Source organism: Bison bison, unplaced genomic scaffold, assembly GCF_000754665.1.
Source record: "Bison bison bison isolate TAMUID 2011002044 unplaced genomic scaffold, Bison_UMD1.0 scf7180017864492, whole genome shotgun sequence".
In the NCBI taxonomy this organism is placed as follows: domain Eukaryota; kingdom Metazoa; phylum Chordata; class Mammalia; order Artiodactyla; family Bovidae; genus Bison; species Bison bison.
Window position 1 is genome coordinate 10,137,625 of NW_011495051.1, and position 26,934 is coordinate 10,164,558.

A 26,934-nucleotide genomic window follows, 5' to 3' on the forward strand; every position below is an offset into this window, starting at 1 on the left:
AGCACTCTCCTTGGTTCAGCAAAGGCCAGCAACAGCACTGATGCTCACCATCAGGATGACGAAGCGTGGTGTGTTACAGTCGTAGCTCCAGTGTACTGCATGTCACATGTCCTTCTTTTTGCCTCCTCTTTCACACATCACTGATTTGGAATGTCAGTTCTATGCTTCCTCCCTGTACCCAGGTTCTTAGGTTGAATGCCCCGATGGATTCTAGCCAAGTTCATTTCCCTCCTCAGGGGAGCTAAAGTCAGATTTGTGCCTGACATTTGGCTTTGGAGGCTGTCCTGCTGCCCTTTTATGAGAACAAGGGGAGCCCGGCACACAGGCCAGCCAGCACCCACGTCTCCTTGATATGCTGCCCCCTGGGTTGGGGCTGCCAGGGACACACAGTCTACAGCCTATTAGTTACCTTAATAGAATTTGCTCCCTGGCTTTGAGGAGATAAACACTGAGTTAAATACAGGTAACAGGCAGGGTTCTATATTCAGCATCACACAGTAGAAAGAGTATCAGATCCGGAGTCTGACCACCCCACTCTCCCCCAGAAACGATGGGGCCTCAGACAAGCTACCTATCTTCTCTGAATCCCTGAGTCCTCACCTGCAACACATGTGTGCAAAGAGTCATGTCTGACTCTTTGCAATGTCGTGGACTATAGCCCACCAGGCTCCTCTGTCCATGGGATTCTCCAGGCAAGAATACTGGAGTGGGTTGCCATGCCCTCCTCCAGGGGATCTTCCTGACCCAGGGATTGAACCCGCCTCTCTTGCCTCTCCTACATTGGCAGGTGGAGTCTTCACCACTTGCGACACCTGGGAAGTCCCACCTATAATACAGGGTTGTGAAATCCACCCACCAGGTAACGGTCTGAATTAATCCGAGACCTGAAAGTGGTGAACGTAGCATGTAGCACACAGAAGATGATCAAGGCATGTAAACTTGAAATCTCATTGTCCTCTCAAGCAAAACAGCCACCCAAGTGGTCCCCATCTTTAGAGGATCAATTTAGTTTCAACATTCATTCATTCATGCATCACATAATTATCAAGCACCTTCTCTGTATATTATATCAGTGGTACCTGCTGCAGAGATGGGGTGGTTTGATTTGTAGCCCTCGGTTACAGAGACAGACAAGACAGGACCTCAGTGTCTAGAGTGGGTAACGGATGTGAGTCCAGTAGTGACACAATTAGTTATCTAATGAAGATCAGGTTTAGGAAAAGGAAGGGGCTATGGTGCTGGAGAAGACTCTTGAGAGTCCCTTGGACTGCAAGGAGATCAAACCAGTTAATCCTAAAGGAAATAAATCCTGAATATTCATTGGAAGGACTGATGCTGAAGCTCCAATACTTTGGCCACCTGATGCGAAGAACTGACTCATTGGAAAAGACCCTGATGCTGGGAAAGATAGAGGGGAGGAGGAAGATGGGGAGACAGAGGATGAGATGGTTGGATGGCATCATCGACTCAATGGACATGAATTTGAACAAACTCTGGGAGACAGTGAAGGACAGGGAAGTCTGGCGTGCTGCAGTCCATGGGGTTACAAAGAGCTGGACACGACTTAGCGACTGAACAACAACTACAAGGGAAGGAAAAGTCTGTCTTCCCTAACCAGCTCAACCCACCAATATCACCTTCCTGTGCATTCCCTATTTACTGTCTGGTCTTGTTTAAATGCTTCTAAAGTGTCAGAGCCATTTCCTAGAGCTGGCTGTTACCAAGGACCTGGGATCTTAGGCTGCCTCTGCCCTACTTCCACGCTGTCCAAACATGTGGAATCCAGGATGAAATACGTTCTCAGATCAGCATTTCTCTCCTGGGAATGGCAACTGGGAGATGTCACAGACTTAAAGAAGCTGCCTTCCAATTTGGAATTCCACAGTACTTAGTTGTTAAGAGGCGATGGCTACTGGAGGGTGGATAGAGAGCAGGGCTGGGTAGGGGGCTGGTGTCTGAAAACATGGTCACTGCATGTAATTTTTAAAAATCAATTCCTGGGGTGTGAATTCTTCCTGAGAAACAGGTCTTTTCAACACCAGCACTAATTTGTGCTAAGGAAAATTAGTTTCATTCTTTTGTCTTCAAGTTCATCAGATGGCAATCCCAAATGAATGTGCCCATGGGGTGGGCGTTGGAAATGCAGGACGCAGGTTTCGGATAGCAAGTGTGAGTTACAGAGAAGAGAAACCCCTTCTTGATGTAGTGACAGCATCATTTGGGTGGGCATTTCCCTGGGGTTCCTGGCTAACGTGGGTGACTCTTGCCTGTTGCCAGCAAGGCAGGTGATTTGCTTGATGGATTGGGACTCATATTTCCAAATGTCACGTAGAGTCACAGGGCCTCTTGACTGATGGGGGTTGGGGTTGGGGGTCCCATGAAACTTAGCAGATAGCCCCACGTGGCCCCCAGTCTCAAGCCCACCACTGTTCTCTATGGCCCTTGGAGTAAAGTCCTAAGTCTATGACATCCCAGTATGGGGACAGGGTCCTCTGCTTGTTTAATTTCCTGGATCTCAGCAGACAGTACAGGCTAATGGATCCTTGAGTGATGGATGGATGGAGTGCATGACTCTTCAGGAAATGTGCCTCTGCTGATCTTGCCAGCCCCCCAGTACCACCACCATCAGCCACCTGGCACTTCATTCAGTCCTTTGACTGTGCTGTGCTCTGAGACTCTCACCTCTTTTAGGGCATGCTCACCTCTTGAAGGCAACACAGGCATCCCCTGAAGAGCCCAAAGGCCTGGGGGACTCCTAGTGACTCTTGCAAGGCCAGAGGGGGCCTCCCCTCCTCCCCCAAGCCCACCCTCACCATTGAGCAAGGAGAGATGCCCTTTCTCTGAGCTGGTGGGGTCTGCTTGTCTGTGACCGCCTCTGGACCATGACCATAGATGGATGCAGAAATGAAGGAACAGGGCCTGGAGCTGGGGCCCTAACCCTGCAGCCCTGACCTGGGCATTTTCATCCAGACCCGAGGCATGAATGGATGGATGGACGGAGGGGTGGGAGAGACTTACGTATTCCTTGGACGGGTCACCGATGCTGCCGTTGGTGGTCGGGGGCGCGGTCTCGGCTCCCTCAGGCTTCTCCTGCTGCTTCCCCTCCTCCTTGGGCAAGCCGCCCTGCCCGGGGAGGGCCACCTCGCCCACACCGAGGGCCTCACTCTTATATTGCTTCACAAACTCTTCCATCACTTTCAGCTCGTTCTCCAAAAGTCCGCGGCAGCGAGAGGGGTCCTGGTCGTAGATGGGGAGCTGGTGCATGAGCTGGCGCCGGCGGTAGAGGGCACCCTCGGTGCCGGTCACCGGCTGCTTCTCCTTGGGGATGAGCTCCATGTACTGCAGGCCCTGGGGAGGGGGAGACCCAGCACCGTGATTCTCATGCACCCGGGCATGGGAGATCTAAGCCCTGGCAAGACCTGTGGTTTCCTGCAGGTTTCTGGAAAACCCAAGGATTAGTCTCAAGGAAGAAAAGGGGTGAATCTTTGGGGAACACCCAAGGGAGGCCTGAACAAGCTTCCACTCTCCCCCAAGTCATAACCACAGCTTCACATGCTTGATGAGAATGGGATAATTTCAGTAGACTTTCATTTTAGATCTGCCGGCTCTGCAACATGGATTTTGTTTCCTTAAAAACTGAAGATTTTTACCTTGTTTACCTCATGGCAATTCTTCTCATTAAAAAAAAAAAATCTCATTTAAAATCGCTTTTCTTAGCAAAGTATAATTAAATCCTTATAGGCAGAAGGCATTTCATGGTTTATTAATTTTAAAATATGCAAAGGCCCCTTCTAATAGTAGAATCGACAAGGTCTCAGGTCAATAACATTTCCACACTGATACGGCTGGGATAGATGGTAGACCATCTGACTATAAATATGGCCATGGATAACCGTCCGATTGGCCTTTCATTAGTTTGCTGGCTTGCTTTTCTTTAAAATGAGTAGAAATCTTACACTCAGGTGGGTCCCAGGTATGGGGAGATAAAGGTCAAGGCCACACAGCTTGAGAAAGTGTGAAATGCAAATTGTTTATACTCTGCTACTGTTTCCCACCTCTGTGCCCAACCCTGACCCTAACCCTCCCCGCCGGATGGCCTGATGCCCATGGCCTGTGGCTGCTGCCTTCTGTGGAAGCATTGACTGGTGCCAGGATGCCCAGGCCCTGGATTTCTGTGTGGCTCCCACCTTCTAGGGCCTGCACCCCTCCCTGCTTGACTTTATAAATCAACCCTCTGGTTGAGACCGTGTGTGTGACCTGCAGAGCTAAGGGGTGCCTGGCTGGCATCCTGGAGACAGAGACCTACTTTTCCTGTTGCAGCTTAAAGCCCCAGCTGGGTACCAGCTCTCTGCCTTTGCACTGACAAGGCCCCAGCCTCTGGTTGCTGCTGGTGTGTGTTTTGTGATCCTGGCTGGCTTGAGGCCTATGCTACCACTCCCTACTCACTCACACATGGCAGACATTAATAATCAACCCCAATGAGGGTGTCAGAACCCACCTCAGCATAGCTCTCAGACAGTTGCCATCATTGGCATGGACTTGGGAAGGGGGCGATGGAAAGAGAGATTGGGTCAGAATCAGCAATCTCTCTAGGAAGCCAACCAAGGTCATGTTCCCAAAACCTTTAGCAAGAGGCCTTTTCTCAGATCAGTTGGGAAGACTGCTTTAGGTCCTAAACCAATCTTTGGTGTAAGACTGGATGACTTTTCTGAATCATTTGGTGCTTTGCCCTCTGGTGGAGAATTCTTGGGGAAGAGGTTCCCAGAATCAGGCTTTACCAGGAGACAAATCCAAGATCAGAGAGAAAAGTGGAGGATAAAGGTGCTCTTTCCCAGGGTTGGGCAGGAGGAGACACACGGACTCTGAGGTCAGAAGGCCCAGTCCCAATTTTGCTTTTCCTGATCTTCTCCAGCTGTCAGACAAGGACAGTAAATGGGCTTCACATTCCATGCAAATCCTGGTCAGTCCTGGCAGCCTAGAGTGCGGTGTTGAGAAGGATGCTGAGGTCCAATAGGGCTCAGTGGGAAACGGATCAGTGGGAGGCTGAGCAGTGGTGTCTGCCCTGGGTTCAGGGGCAGACGATGCACACGAGACTGCCAGGCCTGCATGGACTCCCCCCCAGGCTCTGTTTGCTCCTCTGTAAAATGCGAGCAGTAATGCACCCCCTCCCCCAGATGGCTCAGATGGTAAGGAATCCGCCTGCCAATGCTGGAGACCCGGGTTCTTCTATCCCTGGGTCGGGAAGATCCCCTGGAGTAGGAAATGGCAACCCACTTCAGTATCCTTGCCTGGGAAATCTCGTGGACAGAGGACCCTGGCGGGCCACAGTCCATGGGGTTGCAAAGAGTCAGACACAACTGAGCGACTAACACTTTCCGTGCATGTATAGCTCTTAGCATAGCGCCTGGCTCACAGTATGTACTCAATAAATACTAGCAATTAGGTTTATCATGACTTTAGTCTTTAAAAGCTCAAGCATTTCTCTGGTTTTTATTCTGGTTGGGAAGGGTGATAAAGAGCAAGATTCAGGCCATTTCCAAAATGTAATCTGTCCCGATCACTTGGTAATTTAAGGAAAAGTCGGAAGGGTGAGTGGGAGGAAAGTCATCCAATCTCAGAAATGTGACTTGCTCAGGCAGGCCAGACACAGGGCAGACAGAAGGGCCTTTATCCCGTGCGGTTTTATGAGCCGGCATTAATCACGGCCCGACGATGCCTTCCTCTGATTAGGCTGGGGCTGAAGCATTTGAGGTTTTCAGCAGCCAGTTCCTGTCGCCCACAGCCGGCTCTTTTATGAGCTTCTTGCTTTAGTTTCCACTAACATCTTGAAGACCCAGTGATGGTTCACCCAGGCCCAGGCGCTGGAGGCAGATCTGTTTTCGGAACCACCGGAACCCGGCACTGCTGTTGTTCAATGCCTCCCTCTGTGGCCCCTGACCTGCCCCTGCCTACCCCCTCATGCTGGCAAAGGGCAGTGAACCATTCTGTGTCCCCTCACAGGTAAACTGACCTCTACCTCACCGGGTGGCTAAGCTCAGGCACCTCATGCATGCTGAAATGTTCTTTGAAAGTATGCTTCTCAAAAAGCAAAGCTTAAAAAAACAAAACAAAACTTTGTCTCTCTTTGCTTTATCTAGAAGGGATTTCTGCACCCCTCCTCCCTTAAACTCCAGGCTTGAACCTTCTATGGTAAAGAATCAAGGTTTGTTTTGGGGTTCTGTTGGGTGGTTTGGATTGCAGGACAATCTGTGGGCTCACTGTGCCTGGTGAGATGGTTCTCAGGCCACGGGAGGCTGTGCACACGAGAGCTTTGTTTGGCCATCATGCACTTGGGTGTCAGTTGCCACAGAGGTTCCCGATATTTATTCTCAATTCCTGCGCTTCTGTTTGTGGGCCAGTCACAAGGGTTTTTATGGAGCAGGTCCAGCCCGCTCACTGACCACACGTGGTGGGTCACTGGCTGGGAGGTCACGTGGGCACAAACACTCATCAAGCCCGCTGCACGCTCTGCGCGGTGTGAGGCGAAGGATGCACCATGCACAGGACACGTGTGTGCATGCTCTGGGTGATAATGAAGCACAGGCTTGCATGAGGCAAGGACAGCTTGAAATAAGAGCTTCTAAGGATATACCTATGGCTGTTCATGTTGAGGTTTGACAGAAACAGCAAAATTCTGTAAAGCAATTATCCCTCAATAAAAAATAAATAAATAAAAGAGCTTCTAAGGAGACCATGGAGAATGGAGAGAGAAAAAATTCTAGTGGGATGAGTGACGTCAACTGTAGATGGGGTAGTGTGGTGAGGCCCGTCTGAGGCTTGATTGACAGAAGGACCCAGCTATACAGAGAGCCAGGAAAGGATGTTTCAAGTAGAGGAAACAGCATGTGCAAACCCTGAGGAGGGCAAGAGCCTAGAGTGGTCCAGGGCAGGAAGGCAGGAGGTCAGCGCACTGCCCGGTCCTGAGTGAGGGTGCAAGGCAGGAGCTGCGGGAGGAGCCTGCAGGGCCAGGGCCGCACAGGACTGGAAAGGCACTTCTTTTCTCCCAGGAGGGATGGGATTCAATGGCAGGTCTGCTAACCTTGTAGGGCTTTTTAAAATCTCATTAACCTGTAGAAATCACCTAGGTCCTTGCTATTTCAGATGTGGTCTAGGAGCTGGCAGCCTCAGCATGACCTGGGAGCTTGGCACGCCAGCCCTGAGCCTGCTGGGTGTGTTTGTGCAAGCTCTCCAGATAGTTTCTGCACTTGTGGAAATTTGAGGGGCGCTAGTCCACTGCTCTGGGTCTTGAAGGGGCCTGCATGGGATGCTACCTGGGGCTTCATTTAAATTCTCACGTCTGATGATTCTGACCCTGCTGTCTGGAGCTTCCCAACTTAATTGTCTGGGGTAAGGCTTGTTCACGGGGACCTTCCTTGGGTCCTTTTAGTTGGAAGCTGAAGGGGGGTGACTTGTGCAAATCACCTGCTCTCTCTCGGCTTTGTCCTTCTCTGGGTGCCATTTCCCCAGAGTTATGTAAAGTAAACTGGTATAACTCCCTTCTAAGCCCAGGAGTTAGGGAGAAGAGAGGAGGGTTCCTGTGTTCTCCCCTAGGCTTGCAAAAGGCACATCCCAGATCACTTTGAGGGAAAATGAACAACTTGTGGATGAAGAAAAGCACTCTGAGAATTCTGAAGGATAAAGCATCCTCTATTCAGAAGCAGAGAGCCCAAAGGGAACCATAAGCAACTGTGTACTGCAGCTGGAATTCCCATGAACACCTCTACCCATTTCATGGATGAGGAAAAATGAGGCCCAGATAGTTTTCACTTCAAGATCCCAGAGGTAGGAGCAGCTATGAAACCATAGCTATTCCTACCATTCTTATAACCTTGCACCTGTGTTCCCTTGTCTTTGACATTCAGGAACCCATGGCATGACTCCTATTTACAAGAGAAGGGAAATAACCACTTGGTTGCAGGAAGCTGTCTTACCAGTTTCTGGGTGACTCCAGGGGGAGCCCACTCGTAGGTGATGGTGTCAAAGGTGGGATCTTTCCCTGTGGCAATGGGGTTGGTCATGATCATCCGGTTCCTCTTGTAAATCCGGATGCCGTCCCCGCCTTTCACCCGGGCTGTGAGTGTGGAATACTTGGAGTCCATCAGCAAGCGGCCAATTTTCCGATCGTCTTCCAGGTCAGAGCTCAAGCAGTGGTCCTCTTGGCTGCATTTGCATGACTTGCATATTTTCCTGAGGGGTGGGATGGGGACAAGTGAGATCAACCTCCAGAAAAGAGAGGCAGAGTCTCCCGCTGGCAGCATCTACGCTTTGGAAAGCAAGCGCAAAGTTTAACTTTAGTAACTTGAAAAGGTTAGCAGCAGACAAATGGTAACCGGAGACCAAAAGGCCTTTGGAATCAGTGCCTCAATCTGTCTCTGGGGAATTTGGTATGACTTTTGTTGGTAAAAAGAACAGCACAATTTTTCTCTTGAGAAATTTTCCACCACATTGGGGTGGCAAAGGCTGGTTCATCATTGGAGATGTTCTAGGTCAGGAATCTTCACAGCCTGTGGGCTGAACCTGGCCCACAACTTGCTTCTGTAAATAAAGTTTTATTGGAACACAGCCATGCCTATTCATTTACTGTGGTCTGTGGCTGTGTTTGGGTGGCAGCAGCAAGTGAGTAATTACAAAAGAGATCAGAGGCCGGCAGAGCCTAAAATATCTGCTATCTGGCTCTTTATTTTAAAAAGTCTGCTGATTCTTGCTGTAAAGAATTATTGAAATTGTCTCCCAAGATTCATGAGTCTCAGAGCTTCAGCAATTTGTAAACACTTTAGCACTCATCCTGAAGTTAAAATACAGCTGGAAGTTTTCTTCAAGAAACTGGTGGACAGGACTTGGGGGGAAAGAGGATGAGCTTAAACCCCTCGGGCTGGAGAGATTGACATCTATTGGCAAGGCTTCGTCTTGGGGTTGGAAGAAGAAAAGCGTCCTGGGGAGGCTTCATAGGCTGACTTGAAAGCCTGATGCTTCCCTCTGACAATTAAAAACAAAAGCAGTTGGCAGCTTTGTGTCATGCTGTTAAGGTTTAGCTATCCAGAATTCCCAGAGTGAGAGGAAAAGCGCTCCCCTCCCTTCCTGGCCGGGTCCCCTTAGGCAGGCTGCATCTCAGATGCCGGAACACACGCGATGTAGAGCTTGTTAGGTCAAGTGAGCTGCATCACAACCTCGGTGGGGCGGGGCGGGGCTCAGTGGGGAGATGTCAGGGCAGTTGCCTGAGCGCTTCACAGCCAGGTGTGCTCAGAGGAAGCCTCCCTTTCTCTTCGAAATATAGGAGATTGATGTATTTAATCAGTTAGCACAAATTTTGATTGTGGGGCTCTGGGAAGCTTACCTTGATGCTCTACATCAGCATCTGACTGCAACCACGGTCAGAACTGTCCCCAGGGGGCATTTGGCAATATCTGGAGACACTTTTTTTTTTTTTAATTATTGGAGTATAGTTAATTTACACTGCTGTGTTTCTGCTGTATGGCAAAGTGAATCAGTTATACATATGGATGGGCATATATCCACTCTCTTTTTTTTTTTTAAAGATTCTTTTAGATTCTTTTCTCATATAGGCCATTACAGAGTACTGAGTAGAGTTCCCTGTGCTATACAGCAGGTTCTTATTAGTTATTTATTTTATACATCATAGTGTGTATATATCAGTCCTAGTATCCCAATTTATCCCTCCCCCAACCTTATCCCCAGGTAATCATAGTTTGTTTTCTACATCCGTGACTCTATTTCTGTTTTGTAAATAAGTTCATTTGTACCTTTTTCTTTAGGTTCCACATATAAGCAACATCATATGATATTTGCCTTTCTCTGTCTGGTTTACTTCATTCAGTACAACAATCTCTAGGTCCGTCCATGTTGCTGCAGATGGCATTATTTTGTTCTTTTTTATGGCTGAGCATGGAGACATTCTGGAGAAGGAAATGGTAACCCACTCCAGTGTTCTTGCCTGGAGAATCCTGTGGACAGAGGAGCCTGGCAGGCTACAGTCCATGGGGTCGGAAGAGTCAGACATGACTCAGCGACTAAACCATGGAGACATTTTTGATCGTCCCAGTGGGGGGCTCTGGTGTCTGGGTTACTGCTAAACATCTTACAATACACAGGACAGCTCCCTCCACAGCAGACAACCATCCAGCCCCTACTGTTGGGAGTGCTGAGGTGGAGAACCCCTAGCCTGATATGAAGAGAAGGAGGCCCCATCGCAGCCTTCAAGGAGACTGCAGTGGGGATGGGAGAGAGAGAGAAGATCAGGTGGAAACTGTAACGTAAGGTAGAATCAGGTTGGGCCATGCAAGTTGCATACACTCTGAGGTGGTTCTGCTGCCTGGACCAGTTCCCCGGAGAAGTCAGGATGTGGCACATGGAAAAGTGCTCATCGGTGATGAGTTTGGAGGACAGTGGGCTATAGAAGGTTAAACACATTTCTTCAGTGCAAGGCTTGCTTCTTGTTTTTAACACACGGTGTGCAGTGTGGTGTTCAGGAGAAGAGAAGGAAGCCTTTTAAGCATTATTTGGGGAGAAGCTTCCAGTTTGCATTCAGTGGGCTGCCATTTCAGTCAGTTCAGTTCAGTCACTCAGTCATGCCCGACTCTTTGCAACCCCATGGACTGTAGCATGCCAGGCTTCCCTGTTCATCACCAACTCCTGGACCTTGCTCAGACTCGTGTCCATCGAGTCAGTGATGCCATCCAACCATCTTATCCTCTGTCATCCCCTTCTCCTCCTGCCTTCAGTCTTTCCAGCATCAGGGTGTTTTCCAGTGACTCGACTCTTCACATCAGGTGGCCAAAGTACTGGAGCTTCACCTTCAGCATCAGTCCTTCCAATGAATATTCAGGACTGTTTTCCTTTAGGATTGACTGGTTTGATTTCCTTGCAGTCCAAGGGACTCTCAAGAGTCTTCTCCAACACCACAGTTCAAAAGCAACACATCTTTGGCGCTCAGCTTTCTTTATGGTCCAATTCTCACATCCATACATGACTACAGAAAAAAACCATAGCTTTGACTATACAGACCTTTGTTAGCAAAGTAACGTCTCTGCTTTTTAATATGCTGTCTAGGTTTGTCATAGCTTTTCTTCCAAGGAGCCAGTGTCTTTTAATTTCATGGCTGCAATCACCATCTGCAGTGATTTTGGAGCCCAAGAAAATAAAGTCTGTCACTCTTTCCATTGTTTCCCCATCTATTTGCCATGAAGTGATGGGACCAGATGCCATGATCTTCGTTTTTTGAATGTTGAGTTTTAAGCCAGCTTTTTCACTGTCCTCTTTCACTTTTATCAAGAGGCTCTTTAGTTCCTCTTCACTTTAAAGTGGTGTTATTTGCATATCTGAGGTTATTGATATTTCTCCTGGGAATCTTGATTCCAGCTTGTGCTTCATCCAGCCCGGGATTTTGCATGTCATTTGGGACATGTTAAAATCGACACGCTCAATGATAACTTTAGGGAAATTATCTCTAAAGATAAATTAGCACCCTAAAGATGGTAGGTAGCAAATGCAAGAAGGCTTTTCTTTTCATTCTCATGAGAAGGGGTTGCTTGTTTTATGTAATTGGAACATTTTATTCATGACCAATGGGCTTCCCAGGTGGCTCAGTGGTAAAGAATCCACCTGCCAATGCAAGTGATGCAGGAGATGTGGGTTAGATGCCTGAGTCAGGAAAATCCCCTGGAGAAGGAAATAGCAACCCACGCCAGTGTTCCTGCCTGGGAAATCCCATGGGCAGAGGAGCCTGGCAGGCTACAGTCCACGGAGCCATGAAGACTCGAGCATGACGAGCGACTGAGCATACATGCACATGCATGACCAACGGTGTTCTCTGTGAGCCAGGCATGGCGGAGACTCCTTCTTTAAGGAGACTGGTGAGGGCACTTTTGGTTTATGGGGGTGAGGCGGCAGCAGAGCTGGAAGTGGAGAGAAGAGGAAGAGGAAGGAAAGGAAGGGAAGCCCAGAGTTCCATGGGGTCCTCTGACATCCGCAAAGCTTCCGTACTTGAATCTGGGGGAGGAAGCTGCCCTTTGGCAGTTTTGGTTCATGTAGATGCTCAGGATGCTATGAGAGGTGTTGGGATGCAGAATACTTTGAAACAGAAAATGCTGAGAAATATGAGATGTCCTTTGATTGTGTCAACATTATTTCTCCTTTATTTGTGCTGTTTTTGTTGCCAGACTCATTTCTGGGACTTTATAGATGAGGAACACACCTCCTCGGTCCCATTCCTGCTCTTTCCAGGCACCCAGATTGCAGAGGACATACACGCATCTAGAGAGATCCTCGGTAGTGCCACAGTGGCCATTTCTTCAGGCTGTCCCAGGCAACTCGAAATTGTGGAACAGGCATGACATTGGGATATAATCTCAGCCTGAACACAAGCCTACCACAGGCTCCTGTCAAGCTTCTTATCTGTAAAATCAGGCTTTGTCTACCTCAGGGGTTGGCAAAGTATAGCCCACTGGGCAAATTCAGTCCATCACCTCCTTCCATATGGCCTATGAACAGTTTTTATATGGTTGAAAAAGATTCGGAAGAAGGTGATTACTTGGGGACACATGAACACGGTGAGAAAGTTGAATTTCAGTGGCCCTCAATAAAGATTTACTGGAACACAATGACATTCATTCATGACAGATTGTCTCCAGGGCCAAGTCAAATAGTTGTCATGGGAGGCCATGTGGCTTGTGTCCTGGACAGGCAGGACCTACAGGCTGAAGTCTGTATTTCTCAATTAAAGTTCACTTGATGTTCTGGGAACCGGTAGGATGATGAGAAAATGTCAGGATGGAAACGATGCTGAGAGGCTTCCGCTCCCAGCAGAGAGGAACAGTGTACAGAACTGCCCTCCTGCTATAAACAACTAGGAAACCAGAGAGAATACACCAAACACCCATTCTCAGAGGCCCAAGAACAGGCAGCGTGGGCCTGTGCACCTTGAGAGAAGGGAGCATTGGGGCACTGACTCCATGTGTACATTTAGGGAACACGATCCCCTGGGCCCAAGAATTCTGAAAGGGAGGCACCATCTCTTGTCTTCAGGGAGAACTGATGAAGAGCCAGTCTCGTCCTCTGACACCCTGATGGCAGTGTCAGGACCGGCACGGTGAGACGATGGGCAGGCAGATCCTCTTCAAGGCCAGAAAGAGCTCACATGGCCAAAACAGATGTGTGGGGAGAGGACGTCCTAGCTGTGGGGGGGAATTGGTGCAGGGGATGGGAGTTGGGATTGGATGACCTTGACGGTCCCTGGCATCTGGAAGCCCATATGAGCTCCTCTGAAGTGGGGAGTGTCTGGGAGTAGAGTCAGGAACAATCTTGGACATCAGGACTCTGTGCAGAATGGCTGGCAGCATGGCATGGGGCTTTACTCACAGACCTGAGTTTGAAGTCTGCTCCATAGTTGCCAGGCTCTCGTTACCCACCCTCAGTTTCCTGATCTGTAAAATGGACATACTAACACCTCCTGCTCAGGGTTACTTCAACATTCAAGTAGAAGAGATTTAGCTCAGCTCAGTGTATAATTTTGTTACTGCCATCTCATGGTGGAAATCAACTTCTCTGAGACAAACACCTCCTGAGATGGGTTCCCTCTCTGAGTGCCCAAGGCCACCCTCTGGCAGTGGAGACAAAACCTCCTTTTAAGTTGTCATGCCCTACAGAGCTTAGCCTCTCTCCCCCAGGGCTAGGGGGACGGCCCCCTCAGACTGTGCCCTGCATACCTCCAGGGGTGCCAGCTACACAGATGCTGATGTGAACAGTGCCCGAGGCTTGTGTAGAATGGCAGCAATACCTCTTGTTGTGAAAAAAAAAAAAAAATGAAACAAAACAAAAGAACAATCCGCGAATCCAAGTCCAAGCCAGATATCACCGCCCTCCCGCATGGACGTGAAACCAGGCCCTGGCTTTCAAGTGCTGCTGACACAGGGACTTTTATTTTGGTCCCTGGGGCACTTTGAGATCAGAATCCTGGGGGGCTGATGGTGCAAGAGGGGAGGATGAAGCCCACACACCAAACCCCAGGACAGACTGGTCTACCCAGCGTGGATCAGGCAGCAGCTAACAACTGCCCACCGCTTCCCCAAGCATCCTCGCCTCCACCTGGAAATGGTTTATAAAGCCTGAACTCCTTCTTCGTCTTGGCTCCTCAAGGGCTTTTCTGTCATTTCTGAATTAGGCCAAGCAAGAATGCGTTCACTCCCGAGCCAGTCAGCCAACAACCCATGCACCCTAAGCAGTCCCAGGGTTCCCAGAAAGGACAGCCAAGAAATGAAGGCAGGCAGAGCCTTTCCTGACAAACTCCGTTACCTCCATGAATGTGGCTCGAAGCCCGAACACGTCCCCTTGCATCTCAGACAAGGCACACCTCTTGCTGACTGCTGCTGGCCCAGCGACATCTGGAAAAGGAGACAGAAAAGAGGGTGTTTTCCTTCCAAACGTCTTGGACCGGAGATGCTTGACCTCTAAAGACTTGGCATGCTGGTAAAGCAATTGTGTGGGGTTCAAAGGGCTCGAGATGAATAAGCCATGGCTTTACTGTTTACCAGGAACAGAGGAGACCAGCTGGGAAAGTGGCCACAGGGTAGGCAGGTGTGGAAGGGTGGAGTCCTTCCCATAAAAATGCACTGGGGGTTCATTGGCTTCTTTCTCCCACCCTCACCCACTCCCCTGATCCACTTGTCACTGGAATGGAATCTTCCAGTGAGTGTTTCTTCTCTCTCATTTATTTGTGATTTATTGATAGGGCGTGATTAAACCAAAGCTACAGGCACAAACAAATGTTCAAGCTGCCAAATGTTTATAGCTCAAAGCATAACTTAAATATTTTGCTAAATCATGGACAGTCAGAAGCATTTGAAATCTGGTTATCCTTTGGAAAGGGAACAAAGTGGGAGACAGGTTTTATTGTTCATTATCAGCCAAAGGTAACCAAAGTGCATTGACTGCTATTGGCTGATGCATTTCGACTCCAAAATGGGATCTTGCATCACCAGAAGCTTGCAGGAAATGCCCCACCTCTGAGGGTCTTAGCCCTTTTGAATCAGAATCTGTATTGGAAGGAGATTTCCAGGAGGTTCACAGGAGGTGAAACTTGGAGAAGCAGTGGGTTAGCAAATGGATCTGCCAGCTGAGAAACTGACTTGATTCTGTGCTGGGGATGGGGACTGCCTTGGGGGTGGGTACCATGTGTACTAGGATTTTATAGAAGCATAGCTCCATCAACCAGTGAGATAAAGGGATAAGCTGCCCATTCCACAAACTGTTGACTCACTGAAGCATTTATTTAGCATCTGCTATGTGCCAGGCACAGGGATACATTGTGAGACTTGTGGTGCCCTGGAGGAACACACAGTCTAGTGGGAGGTGAAGAAACACACACTTCCTGGAAGGGGTAAGTCTGAGGCAAGGGCAGCTGTCTATTGTGTGGTAGAAACACATGGACTTTGGAGCCTGAGAGACCTGGATTTCAAACTCAGCTTCATGATTTAGCAGCTGCGTGACCTTGGACAAACTAAGCCTCAGTTTCCTTACCTGTCAAATGGGTACAGAGATAATGCATGTGATGTCCACAAACACCTTAGGCACTACAGATGGTAGCTGCTATTATTTTGCACATAGACTTCAGGAGCGCAGAGGAAGGTTAACCTGAGTGGGAAATCAGGGAGGCTTCTCGGAGGAGGTGGCTCAGAATTGAGGTTGTGCAATGTATGCAGGCAGGAGAAAGAAGAGAACTCCTAGCAGAAGGAGGAGGTGTGAAAGGGCAGAAGGGTACAAAAGGGCTGGATGGTAGGGTGTCACAGTCTGAGCATGCTCTTTAGGGCATGATGCCTCTACCCTCTCTGCTTCTAAGTGGGAAAAAGACAAGCTGTGAGGCTACCATCATTGCTAGTGTTGGAATTCAAAGACGGACATGGAAAGAAACAGTTACTCTTCACATTATTTCTCTGCTCCCCCACCAGTTCGTCTCATGATAATACCCAGCTTCATGCCACCTGCTTGGTGACTTGACACACCACGTCTTCACACGCTATGCTGTTCTAACAGATCTTCACAACTTGGGGAGGAAGAGTCATGTGGCGTGTATTTGGAGGGTTGCATGCTCATGTCTGTGCCTATTTGGTGTTAGATTCATCTTAAAATGGAAAACCAAGACAATGCTCACAGCCATCTCATTGTCTGAGCCAGGGTACTTTGATTCATGGGTGGAACTTTGCTCCCTAAAGCTGCTGGCATAGAAAACCTTGCCTCTCATTTCTGACCCATTGGATTCTACTAGTTGAAATACAATGGTCCCCTTACACTTAATATTTAAGTCATTCGAAGTTTTGGGCAGAGGTAAACAATTTCTGGATCAGGCTTCATCACTGGATGGTTTCAGATCGACCCCCAAGGCAACAAAGCCTGAAACAGGAGAGCTCTGTGGGAGTGTTTCCTCTCTGGTGAATTACCCTGCCCGCTTGAGCACTGCTGTTATTCTGGCTGGTTTAACAGCCATCCTACAAGGGGATTAGTCCTAATGCTTGGCCAGGAGAGCTAACTGCTGGCTCAGGGTCTGGTTTAGAAACAGTGGTGTAAGGCAGCTCAGTGCAGCCGGGTTCTGGCCTGCAGGGCAAGGGGCTGGCCCTCTGGTGCCAACTCTGACATTTATTAGCTGTGCAGCTAGAGGCGACTTATTCCCTGCCCAGCCCACATTAGTCCTCTGTGAGATGAGAAAACTGGCCTGGATCGGAGTGGCCCGTATCCTGTTCTGTGGAACCCTCATTGTGTGGGATGTTAGAGAGGGGCTTATGGCTGAAGGCAAAAAGGATTAAAAAATCAAACAAAAATGGCGGACGCTGGATGGACAGTGGTGTCCAGCACCTTTGAAGAGCAAGGCTACAACATGTCTCTACAACAGAGACATGAAGAGAGATGAAGGGAAGGCAGCTGTTTCAAGTCAGGAGGTCCAGGCTTTGGGGTCAGAGGGCTGGTTTTGATCCCAGTTCTGTCCCTTTCTTCTGCTGGACTTGGGCCAGTGACTGCATTGCGGAGTCTGCTTCTTTGTCTGTGTCACGGGGACAGTAAGAACCCCCCAGGTGCGTGGAGTCACTGAGAGGGTTAAATGGGCTGTGCACTCAAGGGCTTAGCATGCACTTATTATACTCCGAATGTTTGCTGTTGTCAGTACACCTTGTATAAACGTACTCTGAATCAGACATTCTCAAAAAATTTTTTTTACCTGCTTCAGAGTTCTTGGGAACTTTAGAGGAACTACTTTTTAAACTGCACACCTCATCTAGTTTCTTTTTCTCAAATTAATTTTTATTGGAGTATTGTTGCCTTTTTTTTTTTTTGCCTCGCTGTGTAGCATGTGGCATCTCGGTTCCCCAACCAGGGATCAAACCCACACCCCTGGTATTGGAAGTGTGGAGTCTTAACCCCTGGATCGCCAGGGAAGCCCCCACCCCATACACTTTCTTACTCCCTCCTTTGTTTCATGATTATAAACGTTGCCTCTCTGATGGTGCAGAAAGCAGGGTTGGCCTGCGTCTCCGTCCTGCTAGTGAGATGGTTTCTATGGCAACAGAAATCTGTGGGTGAGAAAAATAAATGGCCTTGCAAGGAAGAAACCAATTTGGGCCATTGGACCACACTCACTGCCAGTTTCCTGGCTGCCTGTTCCACACAATGAGCAGTCATTTGTCCAGGGCAGGCATGCCATCCAGCCAGGGGCCAGACAGATCCAGCTCACCCCCAACACAGAAAATGATTCTCCTGTTTGTTGACGTGGGGGACAAACATCAACCAGAACAAGTGTTTCAAATGAGACATTCTGGTTTGTAAACAGTAGGTTTCTCTGATGTGGATGCAGTTGCAGATGAAAGATGGCAAAGTGGCTCACAGTAGCTGAGAAGAGAAGAGCTTGAAAGGAGCCACCACTTAAAAAAATGGGTTCTTGGAATGCGGCCTTCTTTCTGTCCTTTTTCCGGAGCAGGGGATAAAGTGTCTGGACAATTTTCTTTGGCTCAGGATAGCAGGATGTGGTTCACCTGATGCTGTGCCACTGAATCGTGTCGGGAACTTAAAAGGACTGGGATGAGACCAGGAGGCCTCCGGGATGTAAAGGGTGGGGGCCGCGGGTACCTCCCTCCCTCCCTCCTTTACCTTTAGTGAAGCCCAAGGGAAGTCTGAAAAGAGACAAATGCCACTGAGAGCAATGCGGGGCTGAGAATGAGAGTGCTCTGAGAAGGCCAAGTGGGAGATGGAGTTTCGGGACGAGCGCCAGGCTCAGAAGTAGGAAGCAGGATTCTCCTCCTAGCCCAGCTTCTCTCTCTCCTTGTGGAACTAACTCAGTTTTCTCCTCTGGAAACGGGTTTTCCTTGACCTTTTTGCCCCAACAGGGCCACTATAAGCATCATGTAAGTGAAGTGAAATAAGTATTTACCGAAATTGTTGGAAAAAAAAAGAAACCCAAAACTTGGATGTAAGGCAGAAACGGGGGTGGCACAGCCTTCATGTCACATGTGGCAGTGTGACGGTGTTCCCCACTCCATCCCATCCCTGCGAGGGTCTGGGGAAGTTCCCTCTGTGCTCTTCTTACGCTTGGCCAAGTTCCATGTTAACTTGTGGATTTTTGTCCAGTAGTGACACCCCTGCAGATAGTTTTTGTCATTTTGAAAAAGACAACCCCAAAGGTTATGGTTCATTGTCATGTAGGATATCAACTAGTTCTATACCTATCAATCTTGTCCTGACATTAAATTGCTCATGAACCCCGAGCTCCTCAAATGCTTTTTGGACGGCTCTAAATATCTTACTGGTTCCTTCCCTATATCATGAGTTGAGTATAATCTTTGCTAAGTTTCATTTTATAGTTGCACAAGAATGCTGACCTTACCTTTTTGAAAACTATGTCTTAACACGATCACATGCCCTCCTGACTATCTGTGGGCTTGCTCTTTGAGCAGGGATGTTCTGAACTGGTACTAAATTCTATTCCAAAGCAACTCCTCTGACTTGTCTTTTACAGGTAAGCTCTATAAGCATACCTGTGTTGTTATAAAACATTACGGGTCAACGTGCTTTGTGACTTAAAAACATCCCTTTCCCCCAGGGTCCCAGGACCCAGGACAGGAGGTGGACAGAGGATGGAGATGAGTGGGGAAAAGGTGAAGTTATGAGAAGGTCCAGAGAACTGAGATCATAAACAGAAACATGATCAGAGAGTTACTGCAGTACCCTCAACAACCCCCAAGTAAAAGTAGCTCGACAGTCCACAGAGTGACTTCTCTATGAAACCACTGTCTTCCTCAATAATGATGACAGCCCTGTGGGGGATAGTCATATTCCCAGTCATCAGGTGATGGTAGGGCCGTGAGTCTGAGAGGAGAAGCACCGTGCCCATTCAGAATGCCCCTCTGGGGAAGGGTGTCCTTAGTCGATCTTTATTTGTATTACAACTTTAAGCTAAACTTTTATTTTTCCGGGACTCCCCTTGTGGTCCAGTGGTTAAGACTCTGTGCTTCCAATGCAGGGGATGTGGGTTTGATCCCTGGTTGGGGAACTAAGATCTCACATGCCATGTGGCATGGCCAAAAAAAAAAAAAAGAAAAAAAAGATATATACCTTAAAAAAAAGCTGTTTTATATTTCCTAATGAGTATGATTATAGCTAGCATTTATTGAGTATACCTTATGTGGGGGCATATGCCAAGTATTTGCATAATATTTAATTTAAGCTTCTTGATGAACCCACAGGAGGCACTTTGAGTAACCTTGTTTTCAGGTGAGGAAACAAGCTAAGAGAGGTTTCGCCTCCCCTTCAAAATCCAACAGTCAGTAAGTGGTGGAGCTTGGACATGAAGCCAGGCAGGTCTGACTTCTTGACTATGCTCTCATCTCATGTTCTATGGCACAGGCACAGCACTTTACAGGTTACAAAGTGTATTCACATCCCTTCTCTCACTTGGTTTTCACAACCAGCCTATGATGTCAAGATTTAGCATTTGGCTCATGAGCAAAACAAGCTCCCAGAACTGTTAGGATACACCACTCAGAGCATGATCCAAACTCATGTCTTTGGATTCAGATCCTGTGGCTTCCAACCACACCAGGTGTCTCCAGACCCCAGACAGCCTCCCGCGAGTCTCGCCTTGACTCAGGGCCTTGGACTATGTGGGTCCAGAGAGGTGGACAGCATTTCTGTAGGGGTGGGATGTCCTGGAAGGGTTGGGGCGGGGGGTGGTAGGACAAGGTCATGATCACCCTGGTCCCAGGATTTCTACCAGCCAACCTTGTTCTGCGAAATAAAGTGTAGATGCTCAGGGTATCAGACAGGCTTCAGTGGAAGAGGTGGCAGCCAGAGGAGAAACTGGATGAGAACCATGGGCAGTGCCTGTGTGAGTGAAGCACTGGGCACTGGCTTCCCCCAGTTTATCTGCCCTGTCCTGGAAGCCTGAAATGACTACAGGTCACAAATGGATAGGACCAGGCCAGGGAGCTGGTGCTTATGCTGTGACTCTACTTTACATTTCAATTTAACCCATACACTCTAGGCAGTGTCAAGAAACTATCTCTAGGTATTCTGGGGCCCTTACACTGACTGGTAATAACTCACACACATGAGCTGAAGCTCCAATACTTTGGCCACCTGCTGTGAAGAGCCGACTCATTGGAAAAGACCCTGATGCTGGGAGAGATTGAGGGCAGGAGGACAAGGGGACAAAAGAGGGTGAGATGGTTGGATGCATCACTGACTCAATGGACATGAGTTTGAGCAAACTCTGGGTGAAAGTGAAGGACAGGGAAGCCTTGTGTGCTGCAGCCCATGGAGGTCCCAAAAAGTTGGACACGACTTAGTGACTGAACGATGACACTGACTTCTGTAATAACTCACCTGACTACACTGCTACAATTACAAGTGCAGTCAACGCCAGGAAGGAGGAAAGGCATGTGCCACAAGATTGTACTCGAGGAAGACGATTTGGCTTTGTCTCGTGGACCAGCGCTTCTCAAGTTACCCGACTCTCTGATTAGCACAAAGATCCCCTGAGATCTGGCCAGTGTGCAGATTCTTGTCTAGCAGATCTGGAGTGAGCCTGATATTCCATGGTACTCCCAACCTCCCAGAGGAAGCCAGTGCTGCTGGTCTGGGGGCCACACTTTGAGTAGCCAGGGGCCACATCAGTGGTTCCCAAACCTGAGTGCATATTACAATCACCTAGTAATGAAATGAAAGTGTTAGTTGCTCAGTTGTGTCTGATTCTTTGTGACCCCTTGGACTGTAGCCCACCAGGCTCCTCTGTCCATGGGATTTTCCAGGCAAGAATATTGGAGTGGGTTGCCATTTCCTCTTCCAGTGGATCTTCCCAGCCCAGGGATCAAATCCGTGTCTCCTGCACCGTGGATTCTTTCCATCTGAGCCACCAAGGAAGCCCCTAGAATCACCTAGAGATCTTTTCAAACTTCTGAAGCCTAGGCTGAATCCCAGAGCAACTTAGCTCCAATCTTGGGGGATGGGCCACAGGCTGTAGACATTTTGGAGGGTTCCCCAGGGGATTTTAACATGAAGACAAGTTGGGAACAACCGGGCCTCAGGACTGGGCCCTCGGCCATTCCAACTTGGACTTGAAGGCTCTCAGCTCCTTGGCTTAATGTATTCTTATCCAGTACTCCCCTTGCAGACCACCACTCCTCCAGGGTGAGGTTTTACGGGCTGCCTGACTTTTGTTGTCCCTTCATTTTGGTCCCATCTGCCCCGGTACAGGCCTGCCTCACAGACTTCTGTGCCAAAAGTGGTAACATTCTTAACAGCCAGACAGAAGGGAAACCACACCCTTCCTCTTCCTTTAAATTTCACTGGCGGCCCAACGCCCCTCAGGGGCTCTTAGGGATCCTGAGACCCTCTGCCAGGCCTGAGGTCAGGGGTGGTCCTCCCCTTACCCCACCCTGGGGCCAAAGCGGGGAGCGGGTGACGGTGCCAGATGGAGGAGCCCAGCCTGGCTGTGGCTTCAGATCTTGGCCATGAGAACCCTGTTTCCCCAAATAGGAGAGGAAAGGCAGGGCATGTGGAGCCCAGACCCTGGCAGGGTCTTTTATCCCCTCCTCCGCCTTGGTAGCAGCAGAGAGTGTGCAGAACCAAGTGCTGGCAGCCGCTCCCTTTTCCAAATTTCCATCCTGTGCCGTCCCACCCATACTCTCTACGATGACGTGTGTATCAACCGTGGAGACAACTTTGGATAAAGTGCCTTCTAAAACCACAGAAAGTCCCCCCAGGCTAAAGCAACATCCTTGTCTACGTTAGAGGTCATATCTCAGGGCAGAGATGTTCTCCAGGGGGATGTGTGTATTGAAATCTACTGTTTCTCCCCCACATTTGCTCCTTGAGAATTTCTCTTCCTCTGGACAAGCACAAATGTGAAGAAATCTCTTGAGTTTAGACCCTCTTTTCCTAAATTGTGTAATGAGGCTAAAAATGTACAGACTAAACAAATTGAGATGAGCCCTACTGATCTAGTGCTTAGAATTCTGTGCATGGAAAACTTTTTTCTTTCTGATTATAAAGAGCAATCCTATTTAAAGTGACAGTAAAGGGAAGCATTGGGTGGGTGACGAGCTGATTGCAGAAGTGGCTGAGTAGTTTGCATTCTGGGGTAAGACTCAATTATTTTTCCTATTACATATGTGTGTTGAAATTGATTCCTTGGACTGGCTGTGGTTGGGAGAGTTCGTCTGATGGCTTTAGTTTAGGATGTTAGGAGTGTCTGGCGTCCCAAAGATAGTTTTACAGATGCCCCTAAAGAGTACTTTTCACTCTCTATGAGAAATGGTGTTTCATTTGGGTTTTGTCCATTCAGATATTTTGTATGGGTTCAGCTCTAGGAGAATTTGGGTTTGGGGCAAAATATACCATGTTGTCCTTTATTGTCCTCTTTTTAAAAAAGCTGAATATAGTTCCCTGTGCTATACAGAAGTACCTTGTTGTTATCTGTTTTATAAACAGTAGTTTTTATCTGCTGGAACAAAACTCCTAATTTATCCCCCTCCCCTTTCCCCTTTGGTAACGGTCAGTTTGTTTTCTATATGTGTGAGTCTGTTTCTGTTTTATAAATAAGTTCACTTGCATCATTTTTAGATTGCCTATATAAGTGATATCACATCTTTCTGATTTGCTTCACTTAGTATGACCATCTCTAGGTCCATTCACATTGTTGCAAATGACATTATTTCCTTCTTTTTTATGGCTGAGTAATATTCCATCACATAAATGTGCCACATCTTCCTTATCCATTCATCTGTCAGTGGACACTTAGGTTGCTTCCATGTCCTGGCTGTTGTAACCAGTGCTCTGTAAACATCGGGGTCCATGTATCTTTCTGCATTAGAGTTTTCTGTGGATATATGCTCTGGAACTGTCCTTTCTCTCTCAATACATCATGCTTAACAGGTAAAATTAAGTTTAACTCGGGGTGGCCAGGAAGGAGAATTGAATTCACAGATGCTCCAGAGCTGCAGTCCCCAACCTTCCTGGCACCGGGGACCAGTTCTGTGGAAGACAGTCTTTCCACAGACCAGGGGCATGGGGGGCTTGGTTGGGGATGATTTAAGTGCATTACACTTACTGTGCACTTTGTTTCTTGTCTAATGCTGCTGCTGATCTGACAGGAGGTACCGGTCTGAGGCCTGGAGGTTGGGGACCCCTGCTCTAAAGTACGTGAAAGGTAGGCAGAAAGCCTGGTGGGTCCAGACCCTTTGTGGGGTGAAGGGGCCTGTCGCTTCTGCGTCTCCCCCACAAGCTGTCCCTGAAGTGCGTCCCAGTCATCTGTTCAGGCTCCTCGATGAGCTAGAAAGTTCTAGAAACCACCATCCATTTCCTCCTATCGCTTCCTCAGGGAGGTTCTTGATTTTCCTAGACTGGGTCCTCCCTCCTGCCCCCCTTAAGTTCCTAACCACCATACATAACCCTTTATGGCACATTTTTAATAGTTGTAATAACTTATATGGTTCTGTTCCCCTCCAGGGGAAGACATGATTTGAGATTCCCAAGGTTTACATCACATGTGAACAAGGGTTAATCTGTCTAGGAAAACCAAGTTGGAAAGCAAATCCATATGTGGCCAGGGAAATATAAAATGAAAGCCTTCTCTGTTTAAGGCCCAGCCTTTGCCTCCCCTGCCCCAACCCTTGTCAGACAAGCCTCATTGATTTGAGGTTGGTTCCAGAAAAGCAGGAATGCCCAGACCGCCTGCCTTTGGGGCGGCTGGTTCTATTGATGATACGGCAGCCGCCCCGCTGCCCCTGCACCCCAGCTGACCCCATGCTTAACTGGCTGCATCCTGGAGCTTTCCCCTGATTGAAAATGTCTTATTGCCTTCACGGTGGAGAAGGAAATGGCAACCCACTCCAGTATCCTTGCCTGGAAAATTCCACCAACAGAGGAGTCTGGCAGGCCACAGTCCACGGGGTCGCAGAGTTGGACACAACTGAGCGACTGAGCACACACGCACACATTGCCACCGTGGGTGCCTGGTATCTGGCCTGCTCGGCCGAGTCTGTGTGTAACGTCTGCCTGTCCCACATCATCACTTGGCAGCACAGAGTGGACACCAAGTGCTCAGACAGCCATGGTGGCGGATTATCTACCCCTTTTTTCTTTTCCTTCTTTCTGTCTGCCTTTTCCATACATTGACTCTTTTGTATTTTTAGCACTTTCGTCAAAAAAGAAGCTGAGAGGCCACAAGACTGAAATTAGGACATTTTTTTCCCAAGGGTTGGCAGCTCATGGAAGGGCCTGACAGGAGGGCCGTTTGGATGGAATGGCTGAAGCAGTGCTAAGAAGCAATTGGCGTGGCCGGGCTCCTCTCCAAGCTGGTACTGCCAGAGCCCTGGTAAGGGGGCAGCCTCGAAATACTTGAAGAGTATCTTTTACCTTTCAAAGGAGATGGAGCTTGGGGTCATTTTGAGAAAAAGGAGTACTCACTGGGACAAAAAGTCCCATCTCCTAAACTGAACCACCGATGGCTAGGTAGCTGGATCTACTTAATGGCTACAGAAAACCTAGGGCATTGTCAGCCCCCACCCAGGATTCTGACTCCTTTGTTTAACATTCCGTTGGCAGAGAGACAATGATGACGATCGGGGAGGAAAGCAAACCAGCCTCTTGGGCGGCCAGCTTTTTGTCGATAGCTGACGTTGTATCCAACGCAGGTCCACAAGTCTTTGTATTAGGTCGGCCAAAAAGTTCATTTGGGTTTTTCCATCTGTAGCATCTTATGGAAAAAGCTGAACGAACTTTTTGGCCAACCCAGTATGAGGCACCCAGCTGGACTCAAGTGATAGGTGTTTGTTTTGGACTGAATTCTTATTTCCCCTTGACACTGGCTCGCTTCGCACCAACTGCAGAACCTGCCTGGGAGACCGTGAAGAGCGCACCGCAAAGCACAGAGAGGTCAAACCAGCCCGGGGGCACAGCCCTTCTCTCCTGTTTTTGAGAATCACCCACTTTTAGAAAAGCCTGCCCATCATCTGAGCAGCTTGCTCGCCTGCTTAATCAGTGTGTGTGGAGGGGAGAGGTTCCTCCTGCCTTCCTGCTCTGCCACCCCCAGACTTTTATGGATCTTCTGAGACACTCAGGTTCCCAGAACATGGGCACCATTTCATCCACTGTGAAAGGGATTTCCACAGGGCAGGAGCTGACCTGGCATTTCTTTTCCAACTAAGTGTTTCCAGAAGCTCCAACAATTTTTTTTTTTCCCCTTGCAGTTGTCTTTTTTTCCTTCTTGGAAAGGCCCTGCCTGCTCTGGGGGAGATGGAAGTAAAGCCACCAGTCTCGCTCAGAGCCAGGAGTTATCCAGTCCTCCTGGGAATCTTATCTAGAGGTTTACCAAGTAGCTTATGGAGTCAAAATCAAAGAAAATGAAGTCCCTGAATGAGTATTTACCCCCCTACCAACTCCCCTCTTCTAAAGGAGAACAAGCCTGGTGTCCTGAGGTTACACTTGGAAGTAAAGATCTCATTGGTTACATGGTTCTTAGGTTTGGACCCTTAAAAGACTCCTTCTCAAGTATAAAACTGTAAGCTTGAGGCTGGCAATGTTTACTTATTATCTCTCCTCCGTTTTACTAAAGCACTCCTCATTTTAGAGGCCTGGTGTCTTAAGAACAGATTCCAGGACTTCCCTGGCAGTCCAGTGGTTAAGACTCCATGCTTCCAGTGCAGGGGGCATGGGTTTGATCCCTGGCGGGGGAACTAACTTCACTTATGCTGCTTGGGCAGCCAAAAATAAATCAAAAAGAACAGCCTTCTATAAGGATGTAACTTGGGGTGTGTGATTGTGTGCATCTGAATCCTGAAATGGCAGCATCACTGAGCTTTTCAAGGATAATACACTTTTATTGGAGTTCATTTTGGAAATGTGTGTATGTGGTGGTGGGGACTTAGCAACTCATATTGGAGAATTTTTTTTATCTTGCCTATGTGAATCTTAATATCTTGAAAGGAAATACGTGGTGTAAAGGTATAGCCCTGCTATTAAAAGTCTGAAGGCTTTACTTATATAAGTGATTCCTGCCGGGAATCTCTCGGTTAATGTATAAGACAAGGGAAGCATTGAGATACAAACGTTTCCTTCAGCCAACACTGGGGCCTTGATGGAAAAAAGCACTTGTGTTTTAGGGTGGTGTCTTTCACAGGACATTTTCTTGGTTTAAAACAAGATCCTTCTTATAAACGACTTCCCTCTCCTGTCTTTATTGCTATCATATGTTTCTAAAACTAACATTCAATGCACTTTCAAATATTTCATCCTTTCCTTGATTTTCCAACCCTGCATAATGCACTCGTTGTCCATACTCTGTAGAGTTGAATGCAGCATTTAAGAAAACCTGAGGCAAGAAAATCACAGATTCTGAGAAAGGAA

General features: G+C 48.3%; 1 protein-coding gene across 1 annotated transcript in view; it reads right to left on the reverse strand.

Annotated features, from left to right (window-relative positions):
• Positions 1-26,934, reverse strand: part of LMCD1 (LIM and cysteine-rich domains 1) — a 57,340-nt gene that overhangs the window by 13,237 nt on the left and 17,169 nt on the right. The window contains exons 2-4 of the mRNA XM_010828416.1: positions 14,347-14,435; positions 7,971-8,226; positions 3,019-3,348 (exon numbers count right to left, since the gene is read on the reverse strand). Of these exons, the coding sequence (XP_010826718.1) occupies positions 3,019-3,348; positions 7,971-8,226; positions 14,347-14,435 (675 nt within the window). The remainder of the gene's footprint in view (positions 1-3,018; positions 3,349-7,970; positions 8,227-14,346; positions 14,436-26,934) is intronic.